This window comes from Coturnix japonica, chromosome 23 (genome assembly GCF_054131305.1).
Source record: "Coturnix japonica strain WE chromosome 23, WE-NBRP24, whole genome shotgun sequence".
Classification (NCBI taxonomy): domain Eukaryota; kingdom Metazoa; phylum Chordata; class Aves; order Galliformes; family Phasianidae; genus Coturnix; species Coturnix japonica.
Window position 1 is genome coordinate 5,199,164 of NC_140685.1, and position 23,971 is coordinate 5,223,134.

The 23,971-nt window shown below is 45.3% G+C and overlaps 1 protein-coding gene across 4 annotated transcripts in view; it reads right to left on the reverse strand.

Annotated features, from left to right (window-relative positions):
* ASPSCR1 (ASPSCR1 tether for SLC2A4, UBX domain containing) overlaps positions 1-20,025 on the reverse strand; it is a 33,794-nt gene extending 13,769 nt beyond the window's left edge. For 2 of the 4 annotated variants that reach the window (XR_014936804.1, XM_015879680.3), the window contains exons 1-8: positions 19,917-20,025; positions 19,773-19,828; positions 18,906-19,020; positions 15,090-15,190; positions 9,401-9,458; positions 8,530-8,603; positions 7,388-7,823; positions 2,059-2,198 (exon numbers count right to left, since the gene is read on the reverse strand). Coding sequence is in view for 3 of the 4 variants with exons in the window: in XM_015879680.3 (XP_015735166.2) it covers positions 2,059-2,198; positions 7,388-7,823; positions 8,530-8,603; positions 9,401-9,458; positions 15,090-15,190; positions 18,906-19,020; positions 19,773-19,828; positions 19,917-20,015 (1,079 nt within the window). In the remaining variant the exon portion in view is untranslated. Of the gene's footprint in view, positions 1-1,442; positions 1,617-1,957; positions 2,199-7,387; positions 7,824-8,529; positions 8,604-9,400; positions 9,459-15,089; positions 15,191-18,905; positions 19,021-19,772; positions 19,829-19,916 lie in introns of those variants that run through there. The other 2 variants (XM_085522880.1, XM_085522879.1) reach the window with 2 other exon arrangements.
* Positions 20,026-23,971: the final 3,946 nt, after the last annotated feature.

A 23,971-nucleotide genomic window follows, 5' to 3' on the forward strand; every position in this document is an offset into this window, starting at 1 on the left:
TGAGATTCAGCCGCTCAGATCAGAAGCCAACTGATATCACTTTCATGTGGAACTTGTCTTTATATTTATCCCTGGCTGTGAGGGGGGGAAGGATGACAAGCATCAGCAACTTTGGAAATGAGGGAATTTCTGAGGGGGCTGAATTCCAGTAACCCCCAACCAAATGACCCCACATTTGTACCACTAACTGCTCCAGGCCCACAAGTGGCAGAGCAATTTTCAAGCCCATCTGTGGACTCATGTGGATTTCAGAGGCCTATGGGGAGAAAAACCAGCTCCAACTCATCTTGGCTATAGTGTAGTTTCATGGATTGCTTGCAGAGTTTAAAGGAATGTTGAGATGCTCTTAAAAATAAACACACTGATGAAATTAATTTATTTGAGAGCATACAGACAGCCGAATGCTGTTGTGATGGGGAGGATACCTTCCCTTAAGGTAAGCTTTTATTCAGAACTAGAATTTAAGTACAATAAAGTTACAAATAATCAACAAGTTACTTAAACAGTGAGGTGCTTTGTTAGCTCAGCTTCCTATAGGTCCAACTCTAGAGCCCTCACTCTGCCCCCCAAGTCCATTCATCGCATCCTGCCCCCCAAGTCCAGAGCCGTCATTCTGCCCAAGTCCATTCAGCTCATCCTGCCCCCCAAGTCCATTGATCCAGTTCTGCCCCCCAAGTCCAACTCCAGTACCCCCATTCTGCCCCCCAAGCGCCTGCCCTCAAACATTCTCATGTCTTGATTTGTGGTTACATTTGTATTCGCATTATTTCAATTTGGACTTTATTACCAAGGTCTAATAAAAGGTTAATTCTGCTTCATAGAACATAAGGCTTTTCTCTCTAGCTGAAAAAGCCAGTTATTGCTAATGAAGTCACAGAATCGTTTGGTTTGGAAAGGACCTTCAAGATCATCTAGTTCCAACCTCTCTGCCATGGGCTCAAAGCTCCATCCAACCTGGTCTTAACACTTTCAGGGATGGAGCATCCACAATTTCTCTTTGCAACCTGTTCCAGTGTCTCACCACTGTCAAAAGCAGATAACTGCCTCTCAAAGTCTAATCTAAATCCACCTTCTTCCCATTTAAAGCCACTGCCTTGTCCTGCCCTTACACTCCCTAACAGAATCCATTCCCAGATTTGCTGTAGGTTCCTTTAGGTACTGGAGGGCTGTTGGAAGATCTCCCCAGAGCTTTTTCTTCTCTAGACTAAACAACCCCATCTCTCTTATCCTTTGTTCACAGGAAAAGTGCCTCAGCCCTGTGATCATCCTCAAGACCCCACCATGGTCCTTCTCCAGCAGAAGTACATCTTTCATACATTGAGGGCCCCAAAGCTAAACACAATAGCCCAACATAGGGCCTCACAAAAGCAGAGCTGAGAGAGAATCCTCTCCCTTGCCATGCTTGTCATGCTGCTTTTGATACTTACTTAGTGGGAGCTCTTCCTAAGAAGCTGTAGCAATGTGCTCATACATTTGTCCATTACAAGTTACTGATTCCAGCCATTTAATTTCTAGTAGTTTATGTGAAGTCGGATCAAAACAGAAAGCAGGGCTTCAACACTGCTGTGAGCCTCCAGCAAATAATAGCACATGGAATATAAAAGACAGTGGCTTATCTTACAGAAGAAAAGGAAGAAAAAAAGAAACCGAGATGGGGCGTTAAGTGGCTTTGATGAACTCTTTGAAGTGTAGAAGACAGGAAGGAACCTTTCTTTTACTCCTTTTTTTAGTGAGGGACTGGCCCTGACTAGCTCGAGGTTCTCAGATAAACTTATCACCACCCACCCCGGCATCACAGACTTCACCATGAAACTTTCAAGTGAAGCAATTCACCCAAACACAGTGAACTAAGCTCACACACAATGGTTCTTTAAACAGAAACATGGCATAGCCTGTGAAATCAAACTGCACAAAGAGATTTCCATTGCTTATCATTAATTCCAAGCTCCATACTTACCTACAACCCTTACCCCAGAACCCAGCAACAGGGGCACGGTGTGAGTGTGCTCAGCAACAGGATACGAGACAAACACAGTCATCAGTAGAAATGGAACTTGCCTCTCACTCTGCAGTTGTGCCAAACGTTTCCGTACATCATCCACTGTGACTTCAAAGAATTCATCAGGAAGCTCTTCCAGGTCAGCAGGAATTGGTTCCAGCAGGTCTGGGTGGCACAGAAGAGGCTCTCGTTCTACAAGCTGGAGAATAAAAGCAAGTGTGGGTTAGTTTTAAATGCACTGCACTGCTTACACTGTAAGGTACGTGAATGAGTGTTTGCAAACTGAACCTCCAACCACCAGTGGAGAATTCACGACACTAAGGAGGTACTCTGCTGTCCCACCATCCCACAGGCGCCACACAATGAGTGCAGGTGTTATTCTAAGTACCAGAGCTACAAACTGCCCTTTCAATCTGTCTATATGCGACATTCCTGCCTGTCATCACCTTCCATTCTCTTTGCTTCGCATTCTCTTGCCATAGAGCCAAGGGCACCAGTTCCCAGTCAGGTCTCAGCCCATCTTTTCTTACTCTAGAGGCAGCCTTTTACCTGTTGAGTTCCTTCAACTCAGTCACTGTGGGGTTTTATCAAACATATTTCGACTTTCTTAACCTGGTTTCGGGTACGTATCACTTCTCATCCAACAGAGAGAACTCCCTTAGACAGCAAAACCCTTTTGCTTTGCACTTAAAGTATTTGACACTGATTATGAACATAACCACTGTAAGGGTCACACACACATAAGGCTGTTATACATCTACTCACTCTTGAACAATCCAAACGTTTTAAGCCCTAGACATCTTTAAATGCCCAATGCTTTAAAGCAGTGCACCATACTACAGGCAGCAGGATCGGCAGGGGAAGCAGTCAATGACTGAGGAGACCCAAGAGAATAAAAGTTTTGATAGTTAATACAGCATTTCTTCCCAGTCAGCCTAACACAGCTCTAAGCTCTGTGAACAAATCTGTTTCCCATTTCTCCCCCCTATATTCCCTTATATATTCTTTCCAATCCAAATGAATGCCTGAACGTCTGCCCTCCATCTCCCTTCCCCCAGGCACGGGCCCCTTGGGAACAGAAGGAGTCTCCTTCAATTGTCAAAAGAGACAACAAATTACAAGGCAACATCCACTCCATTTGCGGGCACTAAAGGGTAATTTGAGAAATTAGAAGAGCGAGGTTGTATGGGTGGGACCCTTGGCTACATTTAGAAAGCTGAGCAGAGCCCGCTGTAACTAGAGGGTGAAGGACCCTGATTGCAGCTTTCTTTCCCTGGGCGCAGGGAGGAACGCGGGGCTGCAGGGAGCGATGCTGAGCAGTACAGTGGGAATCAGTGCTGCAAGAAGGGGCTGGGAAGGCCAGGCTGGCATCAGGGTTGGCCCAGCCTCCCCACGCATCAGGCACATCTCATTTCACTCTGAAAGCACGTGTATAGAGAAAAGACTTCTGGAACGTCCCCCCCACAGCCAATCTCCAGCCTATTGGAACTGCACACATGCTGACACAAAACATACTACTTCCCATACATAAATGCCCCATTCAAGATGTCTCCATTTAACTCTGCAGCACACCTATACCAGCACAGACACGGATGGGAGCTGAAACACAGCCGTGTCATTTTCTCCTGTTTCCCAGCCAACCCTGAACGCTGCTGACATCAACTTCCAAACTGACACAGCACTGCAGCACCTTCACATGAAGAAACAGAAAGTTTGCTGTGCAGAAGAGCAGAGATGTGAACACCTTGCGAGACTGCAAGCACACAGCACTGCAGCAAGAACTTCCTAGGATGACAATCTCAGCTCAGACCCAACAACGAGAGTTATGGAGAGAGCTGCAATGAGTGAAAGATGAGCCAAATGTTGTGAGCTTGTTTTTCAAAGCTTCTGCAGTTTGATTTCAGAATTGTGTGGCAGCCTGATTCCCATCAAAGAGCAGCATGAGGGATCTATAAGGCACCGCTCAGCAGACGTGACTGTTCTGCCCCCAAAGATGCAAAGGCTGCCACACCATCACATCTCTTCTGCGGCACATTTCACACCCACTGGAATCAACCATATATGTTGCCTCTTTAAGGGCATGAGAAACACTATTCAGAGACAAAGGGTTCTGCTGGTGCTCCATCAATTCTCTCCTTGCCCAAAGTCCAGTAACCAACCATCCTATCCCCATTTCCTTATCCATTACCATTTACTCACTTAGCTATTCCCATCAGGTGCCTTTCAATCTGAGTACTTTCAATACAGCTTTAATGCAAGGCATCACCCACCAGCCTGAGGTACAGGCAGAATCCAAGGGACATTTTGGAAATAGAACACACCAGGCCAACCAAATTACTTCTCAGCCCCACACGTGGTACTCTCTGCACAACAGAATGCAATGGAAGCTGACTGTAAGGCAGTTTCTACCTTCCATTATCTAATTCAGAAGAATTATGCACTTGCCGCCATCTTTCTGCAGTGATACCTGCATTATGGTTTGTCACCTTCCCTAACAGCAGTTCTTCAAAGTCTCTGATTCTACTACTAAAGCCACAACATCACACGTTTCCCAACAGCGGGCTGAAGTCATCTATTCACAGCAGTGTCTGCTACACAGCCTATGTAACTGCAGTCTATGCCATACCACCAACTGCTAACAAAGCAATTCACTCCAAGGTCACTGCTCCGGCCCTAAGAAGGTGAGCTGAGGAAAACCTTTCTCCAGCTGTAAGGATAGTGAAGGCTGTTGTGCTTTCCAGAGCTGTAAGATCTCCTTGGAGAACCACCTCCTCCCCAGCACCTCAGGGAGCTCTAATCTCCAGGGGAATCTGGTGTAAAGTTACCTTCTAATAATTAATGTTCTGACATCAAAGTCAGCACGCAGCTGTCTGTAAACCATCTTTAGCCTAAGAAACGAAGGGACGCCAGCACAGATTTTATCCAGCCTCTCTTCGGCTCCAAAAACCACACACAGGCAAAGCATTAATGGGAAGATTCTTTTACAAAAATGGACCTTTGATGTTTAAAAATAATTTGTTTTGTTTTGTTTTTTTTTTTCCCCCTCAGGACTGAAAAGGGACAAAAAGCAGATGCCATGTGGCCAGCCCCGCTCTGCTGTTGCTGCTGAGAGCAGAGGATGGCAGGAATGGAGGAGGAACAAAATGTAATCAATCAGCTGCAAAAGCAGCAGAGATCAAAGGGCTTGAAAACAGCAGTCAAAAATCACATGCTGTTTAACACAAGGGCAGAGCCCCCCCCCGACAGAATCTGCAGCTGCTCCCTGGGCTGCTCTCAAACTGGAGGGGAAGCCGGTTCCCAAAGTGCCTCCGAGTGGATTGAACTGGGCTGCACTTCTGAACAAGATGCTGGATCTCACACAAGAGATCACCGCAGCTCAGCTCTGCGCCCATCAGCACAGCTTCCCATTAAGCTGTAACCAGGAAAGTTATAAAATTAGCTCTGTGTCTCCCGTCAGCGTGTGGAGAAGCACAGACGGCAGATGGAGAAGAACAGCAGCAAACCCTCGTGTTCTTCCTTCCTTTTCAGACACAACTGAAACTCCTCCTTTCTAAAATCCCTCTCATAGGTGAGAGTGTCACTGAAGCAAGCAATGCATTACATTAGACAAATTACACAGCCTACTGTTTAGTTCGCCATGCTCAGAGCCTGTTCCAAAAGGTTAAATAACACTGATTAAAAGGACCCAAACATGTTTCTAATATACTAAAACATTCACCACTGGGTTGGCAAGGCTTCTTCCTGCTACATTTGTAACTGCTCCAGAGTCCTTCCAGGGTCTGGCTTCTCCTAAACAACTCTGAAACTCATCAAGAATGGACTGCAACCACAAAGAAGTCAACCAAGGTAGAATCTCTACATCAGTGTGAGGGCAATATGCACAGCCTTGTTAAACTCTTCCTGGACCAAGATCCCTTGGAACAGTGACAGGCATCTTTTCTTCCTACACATGGCTTTCCTTTGTTTAATCCCTTGGCTGGTTCACAACCAAAGATAAACACCAAACTCCAACTCTAAGAGGTACTAAAAACTGGGAAACAACAAAGGAGACCTCTAAAGATTAAATCCAGCCATCCTGATGACGTGTGGAGTGAAGGGACAAAGGAAGGACCCGGTCACAGAGAACAGGGGACATGAAACCCCTAACACACAACTTCATATGGAAATACTGCTAACACCCCTCATACTATGCTACTTATCAGACATATCCAAGCCTTCTGAAGGCATCCAATTCCATATTGCTGCCCTACTGAAAGTATACTTGACGTGATTCAAAGACCATCCTGTAATGACAACGTAGCATTCTTGAATCCTCGAGTTTTGGTATCACTATATGGATTACAGCACTTTTAACCAATACATTTCTAACTCAGGGACACCAACAACGCAGATAGATGCACAATTTGTATTTGTGGAAACAGAATTAAAGAGAGGTAGGTTTTATCAAAGGATATTTTAAAGCAAGACAGAATACATCTTTATATGAGAGACTGAAAGGAAGAGGCCCAGACCTCATTTTTCAGATATTTAGAGTTCAGCAAGACTGATGCAACTGTAGCTGGAGCATCTCCCCTACAAGGACAGGCTGAGGGAGCTTGAAGTCCCTTCCAACCCAGGCCATTCTGTGATTCTGTAGCTGAAAGCTTCCTTTCCTGTATCTGTGGCCCTTACAATTTACCATGTCATCAACAGAAACTACAAGTCTAAGTGACTACAGACAGAAGACCTGAGGAAGCAAATATTAACGACCACCAGCATGGGATACTGCTTTTATAATCACATTACTTCACCATAGAGTTCAGTGCAACATACTTGTTAAGACCACTTCCACTTCTAGGACATGAACATATAATGAGCTAGAAAAGTTACCACTTTCAATATGGGGAAAAATGTACCAGGCATGTATCTGTTGGATCACACAGAAGGTAAGTCAGCCACATGTAGCAGCAAACATCTCCAGAGAGCTACAAAACACAAGTCTGGCCAAACTCTGCTCATTTGTAGTATAACTACACAGGAGGGAGCAGCCAAACAGGGCTCAGGTGACAAAGCAGGCATTGGTTACAGAAATTTAGCTTTTTATGAAATTTAAAGCAGAAATAAAAGCTCTTCTGGACTACATTTCTAAGGCATTGCCTCCATTAGAACCAATCATTTAAAAAATACCTCAAGGTTCAAAGATTTTCTTACTTCTGAACAGCACGTAAATTCATAAACACCCAATCCAGCCTTCCTAAGTCCTATAGTAAAAATGCAGCACTTTCTTGGCAGAACTGTACGTATGACATCATGGCATCTAACACAAATATTAAAACATCTTTCCTCTTTCAGGAGCTCAGCTAAGGGCAAGGGAGAACACAAAGACTGACTGCAAACAAATTATTTTACCTGCTCTTGTTCCTTCTGCAGTTCTTGGCTGTTCTTTGACTTCTTTGGCTTAGAAGGGCCTCCAGGGCTAGAAAAAGTTGTTGGCAGCTCTGAAGATGGCATATCTAACTCAAGAGGTTCTGCAGACACAGAGTCCCCCAGACGTTGTCCACCTCCAATAAAAGGGACAAATGGGGAAGACTTGGGCTCTGAGGGAGGACACAGCTCCTCCGTGCTGGCATGTGATTCTCTAATCGAGTCTTGCTTGTCAGTGCAGTTGTTTAAAGACAAGGCCTCATCCCCGTGGTCCAAGACAGTCGGGAATGTCTGTGTCTGAGGTAGGGGCACATCCACTGCTCCTTCAGTAGAGCCTGGTCTCACTACAGGCTCATCACACTGTGTTGTGGTATCCACTGCTTCCTCCTGACCAGGCAAACTGCATTTCTTCACGACAACCCTTAAAAGGAGACACACACACACACAATCATTTTTAGTAACGGTACTGTTCTTCCCATTCTCAACACGACCAAGATGCAACGAAGACGACTAGATTATATTTTAATAAACTGCTTGTTTTGATTGTTCTGAAATTAGGAAGGGGGCAAAAACAGAACAGGAACTGCTCTCTCCACAGGAAGAGAAGAAAATTAAAGGAAAAAAAACAAACAACAGTCAAATGTAAAGCACAGTTTTTAGTCATTTCTGCCTTCCACCTATATTATAAGGAACAGAAGGAATGAGCTAGTGGATTGCACTAAGCCAATCATTGACTCCCACCTCATCAACCCAGACAGCAGGAGGCACTGCAGGGTTTGGGAGCTTAAAATAATAAATAAACAAATAAAGGCAGAAAATTAGAGAGGGAAAAAAAAAATAAAGATAGAAAAGAAGAAAAAAAACACACACAACAAAAAGTCAAGAAGAAAAAACAAGAAGGAAACAAGCCCCTTTAATCCTTACAACTGGTTGGTGCCAGCATCTGCAGCTGTGGGAAGCACATCTGGGCAGCAGTTTCAGATAAACAGGCAAATACAATAATTACTGAGTGCAGTGATGTTTGTCTTTTTGAACTTTTTCATGCTTTTTTTTCCCTGATACTTGAACAAAACAAATTCACTGGAGTGAAAATACAAAACAAAGAGCTCAAACTTGCTCCTCCCAACCTGACAATAGCACTGCCTCCTGTTAAGCCAAGTGACTTCAGCGTTGTCTTCTCCAGTGCATCTTTTCCTGAGATCTGTAATAAAAGCAGAGGAGAAATTACAACAACTGCCTACCTGAGAGCTTGTAAAGAGGTCTCTGTGGAAAGAAGTCTGCATTAAAACAACCAACACATAGCACCAGAAACAACTCAAAACACTCTTTGCACAGTTAGAAGTGAAACCTGAATCCATTTGTATTCACCTGTATTGCTTTACTAAACTCACTATTCAATTATCTTCATAGAACATAACCTGTACATTTCTTTCCCATGCATACAATCAAACCTAATCCAGCCACAGCAAAGCACGATTTTTATGTCAGCAAGTTAAACCAGGCAACATCTCTGATCTAGGAGATGGCTGATTTCGTTACACACACCTCCCATCTGCTTGTAATGACCTGTTCTAGAATAAAGACAGTATGTCCACAGAGGTCAGTGGGAAGTAAATGGGACAGCTAGGGAGAGCAAATTCCATAATACACACATACAAAATTTTAAACAAAACATTAATAGCAAAAGATCAAAACAGGGAGAAAAGCAAATATTTATTAAAATGAAACCACTGTTTTGACTCGAGCTTTAAAAGATGTTGGAAAGAAAAACACAAACAGGTCACTGAGCTCATTTTATGGGCTCAGAGGTCTAACTGGCCCAGGGTTACGTTCCAAGAGAACTTTTTTCCATACAGACTTGTCAGGCTTTGAAAAGATCAACATTTTTCTACTTCCCCTCTCAAGAAAGTTCAAAAGAAACACTTTCCAGGTTGGAAAAGTTTTCCTTATATTTTAGGGGTAGAAGAAAAGATGGTTAAGAAGGTTTTGCTGCCTTACCTCATCTCGCATGTAAATACAGACCAGGCAGAATTCACCATGTTGTTCCAGAAACTCCCTGCAATAAAGAACAAAATACTGCAGCATCTGTAAAGAAGTCTATTTCTTCCAAGACCAATGTAGAGAAATAGTGAAATTAGCTAGAAACACTCTTCTCCATATTAGTCCAGGAACAGCCATTACCCAGCTTCTTTATTACATATTCATCTGATCAGATGTAGAAAACAGAAAAAGACAATCATTGTCCATCACAGCAAGTCTCAGCTCTCACTCATCCAAGACTATTCATGCAATCAGCAGTGCCCACTGCATGCAGAGTCATGTGTGCTCTTGTACTGCCAAGACGTAAAGGTGCATATATATATCTTCAGGATATTACTCGGAATCCTATCAGAGATCAGTTATTCTGCATCAATGTAAAGTTAATTAATGGAAAAAAAGGAAAAAAAAGCCTCTTTACATTCTACTGAGATAACTGCCACACATTTTCTGCACCTTTCATTTCTGGAGAAGCCTCCATTGTAAACACAAATAAGTCACTGAGCAGAATTTTGGACAGACAGCTAATAAGAGTCTTAGTGCTTAACTGAGAACCAAGTTTGGTTCTAATAGTCTCAGCATTCAAGCTAAGAAAGAATCATTGCAGATGCTAACCTCCAGCAGTGGAACTGCTTTGGCCCAGCACAGTTAGGAGGGTGCACTGTGTCACATTGATGTACACTGCGTGATCACTTTGAGCGACTGGTTTAACTCCTCCCTTGCACTGTAGAGAAGAATCATTTCACACCAGTACTTGACTTTATGTTCCCATGTGTCCTAATTGGAGGCATCTCCCAGCTTCACTGAGGAGCACCCTATCTGTGCACAGCAGGAGATGAGTCTGTGTACCCAAATGCAACATACTGTTTTTTCAGTGCAGTGATTCCAATAACTTTAAGTGCCATCATAATGTTCAACTGGAGTAACATAACAGCAATAACTTTGTCAGTGTCTTACTGTTGTGTCCAAAAATACATCACAGTTTAACAGCTTAGAAGAATACATATGTAATCAATGTTTTGCCAAATATGAATTTATTTACTCTGGTACAAAGTGAAAAAACAAATGGAGCAGGGGAGGAGTCAGCCAGTCTACAGAGCAGAAAAAACCAAGGGGGAAATAGGCATTAAACTGTGGGAAAATTCAACAAGGACACTCACATTTAAGACTCAAAGCACAGCTTCAGAGGAACACAAGTGGAGTAGATGCAATGAGGAGTCGCTCAGAATTGGGAGTGCCATCTGGGAACCTACAGTACTCAATGCTTGTGTAATCCTCAAAAGTAAGAGCACATCAAAGAGCTCCAGATGGAGGATGTGGGGGAGCAAACCAGTTAAGCACCAACAAGAATTCAGATTTCTGTTTGCTTTAATTGTAGCTGCCTATCTCCAGCCTTGATCTGAAGGTTTAAACCCTTCTAAATAAAGCATGCAGCAGCACAGGGATACAGGATAAGGTGAGTCACAACCAAACTGATGAGCCCCACTTTCTAGACTCAACAAATCCATAAGCAGCAATATGTAAAACTAGCCCTGAGAGACAAGTTCTGTTCAGGGAAGCAACAGGCTGAGAACTGCAATCAGATCTACTGCAACAGATCAGAATGGGTTCATAGTACTGAGGTACCTCTTCTTTTTTGAGGGGGGAGGGAAGGGAAAACACTTCTCCCAGCCAATGTACCAAATGCCATCAAGCAGGAAGTAGGTGACAGACATGCCCACAGCATCTTAATTACAGACAAGCTTCAGCTTATGAAAAACAATTAAGTTTGTAGTTCAAAGGGGGAAAAAAAAAAAAAAGCCAACACCAAAACAACCTAAAATAGGTCGCAACCACGTGCAGTTCTGCAATCACTTATACTCAGCCAAGCACAAAAAGCCATACATGATGCTCCACAGGAACCAATCTGTAGCAGATGAACAGCTTTCTGCTCCACTATGACTATTCCTATGTGACCCCTTTTCTTCTGTTACTCAGAAACTGGAGTCACTGCAATCACCACCAGTGCTGGAAGGAGAGATGCTTCTATGACTGCAGGCATTCTCCCATTTACCAGGAAGACCCTACTTGCAGTCGTGTTTATAAATCCTGCAGCTGTTAGAGTATTTGAAGCAATGGCAGCAAAACATCAGCATCCAGGACATGCTCAAGCTGTCAGAAGCCTCGGAGTTAGGCTGGTCTCAAGAGGAATTCTGCAGCTGCCACTTTGCCTCTTCCCAATCCCATGATGGGGGGAAGCAAGTCTGCAATAAGGGGTGGATTCTGCTTACACTTTGTATAGAAAGCAAACCTTGATGATTTAAGGCAAAAAAACAAAGCAACCAACCGCACAATTCATCTTCTGCTTGGAAGTTTGGAACAAAATAGCACCTAAGAGGCTGTCTTTAGCCCAACCTCACAGGCCATGCATGCTCAGACTTTTCCAGGTGACCCAGAATAGAAAGTGGATTTTATTTTGCTTTTAACAATTTTGCTTCCAGCCAGGATCCCCTGTACCCCTACAGAAATCCCTCAGCAAAACATGTAAAAGTAAAGTGCTGTTGAAATATGGAAGAAACAGTAAAGACTTTATATGCTGCAGTTTCTCCCTGGAACCACAGAAAATGGCAGGCAAAAACAGCTCAGGGGAATAAAAGTGTAAATCTTGGGTCATCTACCAGAAAATGGTGATAATCATCATTTAGGAGGAGAGAAGCTACGATGCAATGGAACACACATCTTCACCAAACAGTCCAAGAAGAGAGGAAACTAATTTGAGTTACACAACCTAGTTCCATTCACCTTTTCAAAACCTCTTTCCACTTTAAGCCAAGGAACTCTTTGACTGAAGAGCCACCTAAAGACGTGCAAAAAAATATCTGAACTGAAGTAATGATACCACAAAAGGTAGCAAAGAGTCACTGTCATAGTCAGAACGGCCTTCAAGCATCCAGACTGCAATCATTTCCATGTAAAACAATCAACAGAGTTACTGAAGCTGCCATAGGGTCGAGAGTGGGAGACTGCAAAGCAACAGCTCTCCCATGCCTGATGCTAAAAGGGCATCCACCACTCATGCCCTCAGCTGGTCTCTGAAGAACAGACTCCAAGCAAAGATCCCAGGGAGACTTATTTTTGTATAACTCTGGTAAGCCAACAGGCTCCTCCTCCAGCTGCTGTTAATCCATTACATTCATTCACTGAGGCAAGCACATACATCAAACACATTGTCATTTCTTTGATGTGCTGTTCTTCAGAAGGGGAACGGCAAGCAGATTAGATTCCTCCATGTAGTGATCTGACAGGGCCTGTAAACATCTTGTGCAAGGACTGCCGCATGCTGAGAGGAGGAGCAGCCTGACAATAGCTTCCAGACCTTCTTCAGACCCAATTAGCCAAGATGGATGCTGGAGACCTGGGGGAAATTCCAGTGGATTTAGAATACTTCCCCTCACGCACTTACAGAGGCCGAGCATTCCAGGAAAACGTCTCCAGTTGGAAACTGGAAGGGAGGATTCAGCAGAAGTCACAAATTAGTTGACTGGTTAGTCAACTGCGTCAGCACACACTGGAAAACAGCACAGCCCACAAAACCTGAATGCATGGCTATAGATCCAGCTTGCTGTGCAAGTCACACACACCACCTTTGCTGCTTTTTGACTTAAATCCGAAGTCTAAAAGTCCACCCAAGCATCTGAGCTCTGCTTCCAGGGGGCAGAAGAGAACAGCTGTGCCTTGTGAACTGAAGTTAATAACACTCAGAACACAGTGGCAGCCATAACCTCAAAAAGACCATTATGCATATTAACTATTAGTGTTACAACGAGCTGTAACAAATAAAAGCTCCTATGATCTAGCAGCTCCTGAATGACAACAGGCACCCGTCCCCTCCCAGAGGCACCAAGGATTTAGTAAGGTTCAAGAGAGGCCTTAAAACACCCAGAACACATGGTCTTTGTTTCCCCATTCCTCTCTTGCCCATCTCTTTCCTCTATCAGAAAATAAAAGTAATTATTTTCTGTCTAGCATTTACATTCAGACTGTCCCTTTTGACTTAAGAGTAAATGCCAGACAGTGGACCTCACCATCAGTGAGAAGAGTGAGTAACACTCACTGTACCACTTTAGACTACCTCAAGCATTTCCTCAAGCTATTGTTTGGTGATACAAAACGCTGAGTAGAGCAACTGACATAAACCATTCCTACCCATCTGTCTCCCCCCCTGGATCTTTATTTCTGACATCTTACGCTTCTTGTCGTAACCGTCTGCGAGACGGCTCTTAACTGGATTAGGAAACTGACCTAAGGAAAATACTGTTTTTCAGCTGAATCAACTACATAAGATTCCCCACAAAGCTGCACAAATGCTAGGGGGAGAGTTAGATGGGAGTGCAGGAAATAAGCAGCAACTACTATGGTGATGTTTTTGACGGACCCCATGATCCCATCTCCCTCCCTCAGGCCAACACACGGTTCTCGTTTGATCTTTCTGTGGGGCAGTGGGGGATTTAAGCTGACAGAAAACCAACAGCACGTCACTGGGAGGTCCAAAGAATTAGTTCTTTTACCCAGGCAACAGCTCCAAAGCAACTCAAGTCACACAACACAATTGTGCCACTTTGACATACTGAAGTAACATTGGCCAATTCAACTCCAGAACTGTTTCTTTAGAGCAGTTCAGAATAAGCAACTTTAACTTCAGTTGAAGTCGTTCCTGTGGGTACGTGTTAGTCTTATAGCTAACACATGCCCACCATTGGGCAACCACTACAACTCAGTGTGCATGACAGTCCATCACTTTGCATCCTCTAAGGCTACACTAAAAGGTTGAGCTTCACTGAATGCAACTTCATCGTCCCCATTCCTTTCCCAGTGACCACTCTGCAACTTTTCTAGCACCACAGCCTCAGAGACATAAGAACATTCCAGATAGAGGCCACCACCCTCTTTAGATTGATCAACATTTGAGTGTTCTGGGAAATTAATAAAAAATACTTCCTGGTTGCACAACACCGTAATACAGCATCTGTTCAGAGGAGCAAGAAATTAATAGGCAACAGAAGCAAGAAGTTCTGCAGTCACATTAGAAAAAGCCAAGAGCAACTGGCAGAAGGCAAGGAATGCAAGAGGAAAAACAAGATAGAAATGCAGGTCCTGAAGAGACACATTATCAAGAGAAAGGTGAATCCAACTACAGTAGAAAAAACAACTAGATTTGGAAATTCTATTTGGAATAGAATGGCTGCCACATCTTCCAAGCCACAAAAAAAAGAACTGTCCATAGAGAAACGTTTATTAGCTTGGCATCTTGAAACAATACAGCATCCTTAAGTCAAAACTAAAGACAAAAGAAAGCACTGAATGAAAACTAGACTCAAGCAGTAAGGTTTCTAACTCTTGTACATACTTAATAATCATAAGACCAGATTTTCTTCCACTTAAGCAGGATTTAATCAGTCTTATGGAGATTCCATATTGCTTGCTGAGATCAATATTTCCTTGAACATCTGCATGACAGCAAGTCCCAAAAGTAACAGCCCACTGGGGACCAACGGGAAGAGAGCCAGCAGCTGCCTACTTGAGGTTAAAGCAGAAAGCTCTGTAACTGCAGCTACAGTCTGTCACACAGAGATCTACTCAAACATGTATTTTTTTCCACTGTGTTGCTCACCTGGTCTTTGCAAAATGGTTCAGAAGTTCCCACAAAGTCTGTTGACAGAGAAAGGTATCTTGCAAACGGGAGCCATCATCTAACTGCAGTGCAATCCGAACCTACAGGAAAAACATGCTGGATTATGAACACTGAATGAAAACCCTTTTCTTTGGCAACTATCTTCAGCATTTCAATGACCTCTAGAACCTTCTATCCAAAAAAAGGCAACTTCCTTCTAAGCACTTGCTGCAAGTGATTAGGTTAGATACTGTACGGTGACAATAATGAAAAGATGGTAGTAAATACCCAAAAGGTTATTTACAGGAAAAACTCGCCCATATGGAAGCCTTTGGTCTGCTGGGAACCGCTGAGGCAATCTCCACCGAGGAGCAATCTCCAAGAGATGCTGCCTTAGTGGTGGTCAGCCCTTAAATGAGGTCTAGAGGAGGTGGAATCAAGCTCCACTCCTTCCAGGAGCACAGCTACATGACTCTTACCTGTGCTCCCACAGCTGACCCAACACTTACCTCAGCTGATTAATCAGAGGTTCAGTCTGTGATTACCAATTTCCCATACTGATATGGATGTTGATTGAAGTATCTTAGAAGTTATCATTTGTAACAAATTATTCCTGCTACAAATGTAATCATTTTAATTCTCCAGCAAATAGATCCGTTTGGGCGATTCATTAGTGCTGCAGCATCCTCTCACATCACTTAAAATTGAACGTGACTGTATGACTTCAGTTTGAAAAGATTTGCTGAATGCAATCAGCAGCTTTGCTTTCACAGTCCAAGCTCACAGCACACACTCAGTGCAGCTAGGAAATTACCATTACAATAATCTGACATCAATCTGTCCTGTTCCTCTCAGCTGCACAACCTGTAATGTATTCTCACACAGTAAGCATGCACAGCATGATACCAGCTATTGTTACTACCTCTGTCTACAGAAACAGCAGGACAACAGATCTGATTCTGTCATCCAGACGTCCACCAGCCCAACCAGTATCACTCTCCAAGGACTTCTCTGGACTCCAGACTTTGCTTCTCCATTAAATATTGTCCCAAACTCTAGAGGGCATCTATTTGGTTATGAAATGTTCTAACACAAGGAATATGCCCGGCTTTCCAATAGCCCTGAAGTGACAGTGAAACTGAGAAAAAATAAAATGGAGCCCTTATTAAAAGAAATCTCCTCTTGATTCAGAGGATGGAAAAAAGAGAAGTCAAACTGTTCTCCAAACACTGCCATGTTTGCACAGCTATGAGCTCACTGCAGTTGATCCTCACTACCACGACTGCGTATCTACTCACAGTCAAAAAGAAATGACTTTGAAGGAAACAGATCTGCCAGCCAGAGCCAGAAGATGCAGGTAGAGGGGAGAGAGAAGGAGCTCAGGCCAAAGCCTAGAGAAACTGAAGTGGAGCTTTTGAACAAGCAATTGGAAGGAACTGAACAGGAAAAAGGGAGAAGAGAAGCCAAAAGAAGAGACTTAGACAGATATGCTCAACAGCACTGATTGGAACGTTGTATCAACATGAACTGAAACAGTGACAGAGAAAGGATGCGAGAGTCCCAAATGATGTGCCACCACAAGCAGCTGAAATGCTCCGTTTCATGCTAGCTGAAACTGTACAGCAAGAAGCTTCACAGCTCTATTCAATGAATTCCAATGGCTCAGACAGAACTGATACAGCTGCACAAGGTGTGATACCCTCACAACACAAAGCTCTGTTGACTTAAGCACCAACATGCAAAAAGCCTTCCCAAAGCCAACAACAGAACTTGCACAGCCACACAGAGGAACAACAAGCACAGTTCAAAACTGTCTTTAAGATACTGGAGACCAAACCAAGTATTACCAACTCCAAAAAGACCATCTGTGCAACTTGCAATTCACGAAGTTTTCCTAACCACCACATTGTAATGCATAACTTCAGAGCACATTAACCAAAAACCCCAAAAGTAATTCTGCGTATTCAGTTATTGAGTCCTTAAACACCTGCATGTGGTATTAGAAGGAAGAAAAAAGGAACAGGTGTTTTCCAACCTGGAACGTGAACATCTACACTTATTAGCTCATGAAGCATCCTTCATACACTATAGAAAATTTCTATTGGAAAATCAATAAATAAAGGACGATTCCAAAATGAATAAGCTGAGGAACAGCCCCAGAGAAAAGGCTGAACAGCCAAACAATCACATTATATACTGCAATTTCTTTGGAGGAGTGCATTTATCATCTGCTGCAGCTCCCACCAGCCTTTACAGGACTGCAGATCTTGATCTGCTGGAGATGGGAATCACGGTGGCATCACCAACAACCAGCCAACAGAAGGTAGTAGTTTCAGCCCACCATTACCACAACCTCCTGGTTTCTTCCATGCTGAAGACAAGCCTGAGATTACCCTCAGCTACAAACTGATGACAGCTGACATCATTCTACCAGAATCTGGCCCTGAAATTCAGACTGCCAGTTGCATCAGTCTCTTGGGCAACAGTTCAAAGCTAAGTATGTCAAGAAAGTCACAGTCAGTCAATTGCAAAAGTCCTTTAAAAAATCCCAGTCCCAGAACAGCATCAGTTCAATCCCCAGAACCATCTAGTTGTTTCAAACTTCCTACTGAACGTGATGCTCTTTCTCAGAGACAAGGAATTCTTTTGGACAACTGTATTTACTCTTACAAAGTATTTTCTTATATCCTCCATAAAGTGAAGTGTCTGTTCTTAGTTTACAGGACAGCAGTTCTGGTCAGACTGCACCATTTGCAAGTATGTTTGCTCTGCCTTCTCAGCTCCTTCGAACACCAACAAGCTCTCCAAGGGAACTCCTATTCCTGTGGATTATTTTGTTGAAATACAACTCAATAACAATTTTAATGACCTTTAACAAGGACCCCACCTTGTAAGTTTTACTGGTAACTGATAATGGTAACAATGGTTTTAATGGTAACTTTTAGTGATACTTAAAGCTATAAAACACACCCACAGCAAACCGGAGTGGAGATCCCAAAGTCTTCCAATAAAGCACTGTTCAAATTCCAATGTATGTATGAGTTTATTCATGTGACAGCCAAACTAACCACCTACAACATAACACCACTGTCACAGTTTGGCAGGCAGGCATTAAGAGAGCAACAGACCTGAAGATTTTCACTTAATCCGAGAAGCTCCTTATTAAGCACATCAGTAAAAGAAGAGATTACTTTAAGCGACAGACACATTCTCATTTCCAGACTGCTTAAATAAGATTTTACCACATAAAATGTTTACGCTCAGTAACACATATCCATTGAGTTGTGCCTCCAGCTGTTAGGATGACAAGCATATAAAGATTTAGGTCTCCTTGAAGATGACAATAACTCCTACAGAACAAAGCACCCATAAGCCTTTTGCTAGCAGTAAATAGGGGCATTAGGCCACTGCTAGACACTGCATGTCAGAGAAAGCTGTGTGAATACACCATGAATTCTGTACAAAACTGAGATTTTAGTTGAGACTCAGAGGCAAACTACAGTAACTGAAATAGAAACTGGGAAAGAAAACTCACTCAGCTTTTGAGCAAAGTCATCAGCGATCTTTAAGGTCATATATATTTTTGACTGTTAAGTCTATCAGCTCTTCAAAAGAACCCCCTATTCCCTCCATGACCATATGGACTGTAAGCAAAGACTTCCAGCTACCAAACTGTTTTCCATCACACCTCCACTGTGGTCCTCCACTCAGGTACTGGGCAGCCTTTAACACACTCTTACTCATTAGATCTGACAGGATCGTATCCAGCAGGGTTGAAAATTGAACAAATCAGGTCACTATTTGTAATGAACGTACCGTGTTTCCAGTTCCCACTTTATTACAAGAGACTGGCACCATCTCCAGCTTGGCATTGTTGGGCAGTCTGGCAAATCTCCACTGTAAAGTGAGATCCAAAACATTTCTCTGAAACCTAAAGAAAAACACAGCAGGTGAAGATATCAGGGAACCATCACAGAGCACCATCACATCACTTCAGGGACGTAACATCCAGAGCTGGAACAAGAGAACACTCCATGGGCAGGCTGTAAGGCATATAATGTGATGGTGCAGCATACTGAAAACTACAGTTTGTAGAAGTTACAGATAAAATCTTCAACATGTGCTCTAATGAGAGCAATGTCAGAGAAACGCCAGCTGAATCGCATATAAGCTGAGCATTCAATGATAACTAACAAGGTATGTTACTGCTGTCAGAACACCAGGAAACAGAGGGGTCCTGCAGGGAACTACAGAAAGTGTATGAGGGGGAGAAGCAGGGGCATGCCGTTATGAAAGGATTTCAGTATCTGCCTCAAAACTGAATGGACTTTGACACTGGAAAATCCACTGAGATTGAAGAAAATAACCTTCTGAAGGATCATCAGAATTGTGCAACATGGACCTCTCTCCCCAGTGCTAACTACGAACTGTATCCCCGTGTATTATCACACAACACCTGTATTTCTATGGCAGTAACACCAGCCCCAGGCTCAGCACACGGCTCCGGGACACCCAGCAGCCAGGCGGCTGCTCCCACCCGGCCTTCCCGGGCCCAGCAGGGCGGGCAGCTCGGGGCGTGAGGGCCGCGACACCGGGCGTTATGGTGCAGGGCCCAGCCCTGGGCCTAGGCCTCGGCCCGGCTCGGAGCTGAAGCGGAGCGGGCGACCCGGCGCAGGGACTCACTTGAGGCCGTACTCGGCGGGACTGCCGCCCTGCTTCCTGCAGACCTCCTCGAGGATCTGCGGAGAGAACGGAGACGTCACGGCCCGGCTCCGAGCCCAACTCCAAGCCCGGCCCCGCCGCGCGCCGCCCCCGGCCCGGACCCACCTGGAGCAGCACCGTGCCGGGCCCCACCCGCACCGTGACCCGCCGCCCGCTGGGGGCCAACACCGACACCGCCGCACCCCCCCCGCCCGCCGCCGCCATCTTCCCTCCCGGGGAGGAGCCGCGCTGCGCCCGCCCCGCTCCGCCCCCGATGCCAGTACGAGCGGGGCCTGCTGCGGGTGCGGGCAGTGCGGGGTGCGGGGCGATATCTCAGCCGGTACAACGAGCTCGAAGGAAGCTCGGTGGGCAGAGCAGGGCTCCGGGCTCAGCTCTCTCTGGGCCCGGCAGCACCGCCATCCCCGTGGTTCCGAGCCGACGCTCCCAGCGGCTGCCCGTGAGACAGCGCGGAACAGACCGAACCTCCATCAGCGCTACGAGCCGATCCGATCAGATGATGCTCCGGGAGCCAGGATCCGTCACATCTCGTGCCCTCAGAGCGGCCAGAGCTTCCCCTCGCTCCCAGCACCGGCCCTGCTGTGCTGAACGCCCTCCCGAAGAGTCAGCTGCAGACGGGGCTCTGGTTGCTCCTGTCGTTAAGAAAGGGAGCCTGGGTTGGCCACTGGAATTCCTTTAGCTGAAGCTTTCCCCCGCTGCCTCCATCCAGCTCTGTTCTGCCCGGCTTATAAAAGAAAAGAGCCCTATTAAATATAACACCCGATCTTCTTAAGCACGGCAAAGAAGGGATGAAACGAGGCAGTGGGAAGTGACTGATGCAGACGTCTCCTGGCTGCTGAGCACAGCTCCCCAAATCCAACACCAGCACTGCTCCATAGGATGTGGTGACAGCAGTAAGGCATGTCGCAGTGTACAACACGTTGTTTAGTACTCAACAGTGTCTTTAATTCACTATTGTTCTCTCTGTTCTGTTGGGAAGGGCTGCTGTCACACCATGCCTACAAATGGGGCAACAAATACCACAAGGTGCTTGGGTGATAAGGGAGCAACCCAAGTATCAAACACAAATCAAGGCACCCTGCCCTCCCATTGGCGAATGCCTTCACAGAAGGTATGAAGAAACAATTAAGATGGCTGTGTTAATGACAGCTGCTGAGATGGAGCAACAACTAAGTGTTAAAAGATACATTTCAGTTTTCATAGAGCCTGAAAACAGTACCTGGATGGGAGGGGGTGGCTCTTATTTAATGTCAGAAAAAGGCAGCTGGTTCCTATTTTGCATCTGAAAGTGACACAACCTGTACAGAAAAGTTGCTCCTGTTGAATAAGGGGTAAAAAACATGGATGTAATTCCAGCTGAGAATCTTCATGTTGCAGGAATAGGGATGGACGGAGCTTTTAATGGCAAGTCAGAGTCAGACACGGAGGTTAAGGGTCATGTTATGTATCCAGAGCTACTTCTCATCTTAAATATTCATCTCAAATGAGAAGCGCCAGGAGAGAAAGGAGGGAGAGGAAAAATCAACCTGGAGCTCATTAAAGTGCAACAAGGAAAGAGGGACTCATTGGGGAACAGCTGAAAATATCTTCAACAAGGCAGATTGCTGCTGCTGTCGGGGTGAAGATGCCTGCAGTGCTACCAGTGAGTGCAGCAAAACACCCATTGCATTACCAACTGCTTTTCAGGAGTGATTACAGCAAAGAAAGTGTAGAAGAATCATCATAGGATGGCTTGGATGGGAAGGGACCTCATCAAGCTCCAAGTCCTTGCCATAATCCTTCCCCACAGTCACCTTTCAGGCTGTCTGGCATTAAATGCATGTTCCTGAAGTCATGTACGTTTGCATTCAGCCACACACCCACATGGAATAATGCATGATTTGTATTGCTTGAAAACACACACACACACCAAAAAAATACCCAACAACCTTTTTATTTTCTTTCAAATAGGCAAGAAATGAACTGGGAACATCTAGAAATACATCGTAACCAAAACATCACGCAGAACAGCAGTCGCTTATCCCAGTAAGGAGGATTTCTGGATGGCATTTCCTCCTGCTGAGTCCTGGGGTTCCCAGCACAGCATCACACAGAGCTCTGTGCTGTGGGTACGGCCTGGATGCTCCATCCCACTAAAGCAACTTTATCTTCCCCAGTGCCAGTGGTAGGAGAGATGGTGATGAAGCAGCGGGACCAAGAGAAGGGGGATTTTAGCTGCTGGTGAGTGCTGCCTGTGGGGTGATTTGTATCTCCCCCCCCCACCACAGCTTTTGTTCAATTCAAGACTTAGGAAATGAGCTGGGGAACTCGGGCAGAGCTGTCTCATTTCTGTCTCATTTCCTACACTACAGGAAAGTCCAAGGAACTCCAATGTACTGAACTGCACTAGCACATACTGTAACATATATAGGCTATTTCATTTGGAGAGATACTTAATCAAAAAGCATCTCCCTTTATGTTACTCCCAATGGTTAAATGGTGGCCTCCTACATACCTTACTCCCACCAATAACAAATCCAGACCTTCAGCTTGCAGCTGTCTGTGTTTCACAGCTCTCATTGAACCTCCTGCCATGCCGGGCACAATCTGCTCAGCACAGGGTGGTTCTTATCGAAGGCGAAGTTCTCACACTGACAGATAGCATTCAATAACTGACATGTGTGAAGTTGGATGTTCCCCCAAGCTCAGTGTGTCACTATACCAAAGGGAAATGTCCAGAAGGAAGCTCTTCCCATACCGTCAGAGCCACAAACCCTCCCAACAGCCCCTGCTCCTTGCAACAGAGGCCATATAGGTGATGGAAGGATGAGTAAGAGTGCTCTGAGAAAAGCCCTGAGTTACAGCAGAGCAGGAGGGAGCCACATACAGGCAGGACAGGCATTATTTGAACTTCTCTGCTTCACTTTGGACAAAAGCCCAGAGATCAACATTAACATACTCTCTTCTTTGCCCTAAGGCTCCCCAATGTCCCCCAGTGAGCACAGCAGCTGGTGCAGAGCCCAACTCCAGAGCTCCCCAAAGAGACAGAACACAACAGCAGAACACAAGCCAGTCAGACTGATGGCAGACATCCTTTTCTCTAAGGAAACAGGATGAGTCTCAGTGATGCTACTTGTCCCATTTCCTTGCAACTAGTGGGATAACAGCTCCTGGAGCTGCCTGTGCCCACCATGCCAGCGATCCCAGAGCACAGAGGCCTCACACAGCGATGTGTTCCCCAGCCCTGCAGCCCCACAAAGCCCCACAGGAGCTCCCAGCAGCCATGCAGGAGGAAGGAATGGCGCTGCAGTAAGATGCAATGGTGCAGCACCGTGATGGGCCCAAAAATGTATCAGGGTGTGAGTGCAGGGCTACGTTCAGCTCAGCAGCTTTCCTGGCTTGAAGTACCATTGGTGCCATCAGCATTTGACTAAATGCAAACATTAACAAAGAAAAACCAGACTGGGGTATAAGAGTAACCAGACAAAGCATGATGATCAGGTTGTGAAGGCACCTTCTTTGGCTGTAGGATGGTCAGTGCTGAGGATACACTTTAAGAGTCCAAACAGGCTGAGGATAAAATGCAGCTGCAGCGGATGAACAGCCTTCATTTGTGCCCAGCAAAAAAACCCTCCACTCAGTATTTCTGGATTCTGCTATTTCCACCTTTTCGATCCCAGGCAGATTTCCCAATGAGCACAGCCTCCTGGGGCTGCTGAAGCATGGGAGCTGCCCTTTCTGCTACCGAACAGAGCCAGACATGTGCCAAGAGCAGCATTTTCTTTGCACGTCCATGGTTTGTAACGCTGAATTTTGAGATCATTCCATTTCTGGGACATGCCTCGCTCTTATGGTTGACAGGCAGCCCACTAACAGATCCTTACCAGTGCCTTTGAACCAGAACTCCTTAAAAAGTACCGTAAATGTCACAACAGCACAGAACAACCAGGCAGAGCTGCCGGCAGATCCCTCAGCCCGTGCAGGTAATTGCGGGGAGCGGCAGGAAAAGTCCTTCGGAGCGCCGAGGCAGGAGGGCGGCGGGGGAGCGACCCCCACACCCTGCGGGCAGCCCCCTCCGAGCAGAGCCGGGCCCCTCCGCTCCCCTTTGTTCCCCGGCTCGCAGCCGCCCGTTCCCGCAGCCCACACGGAGCGGAGCGCCGCTCGCTCGGGAGATACGGCCGCCT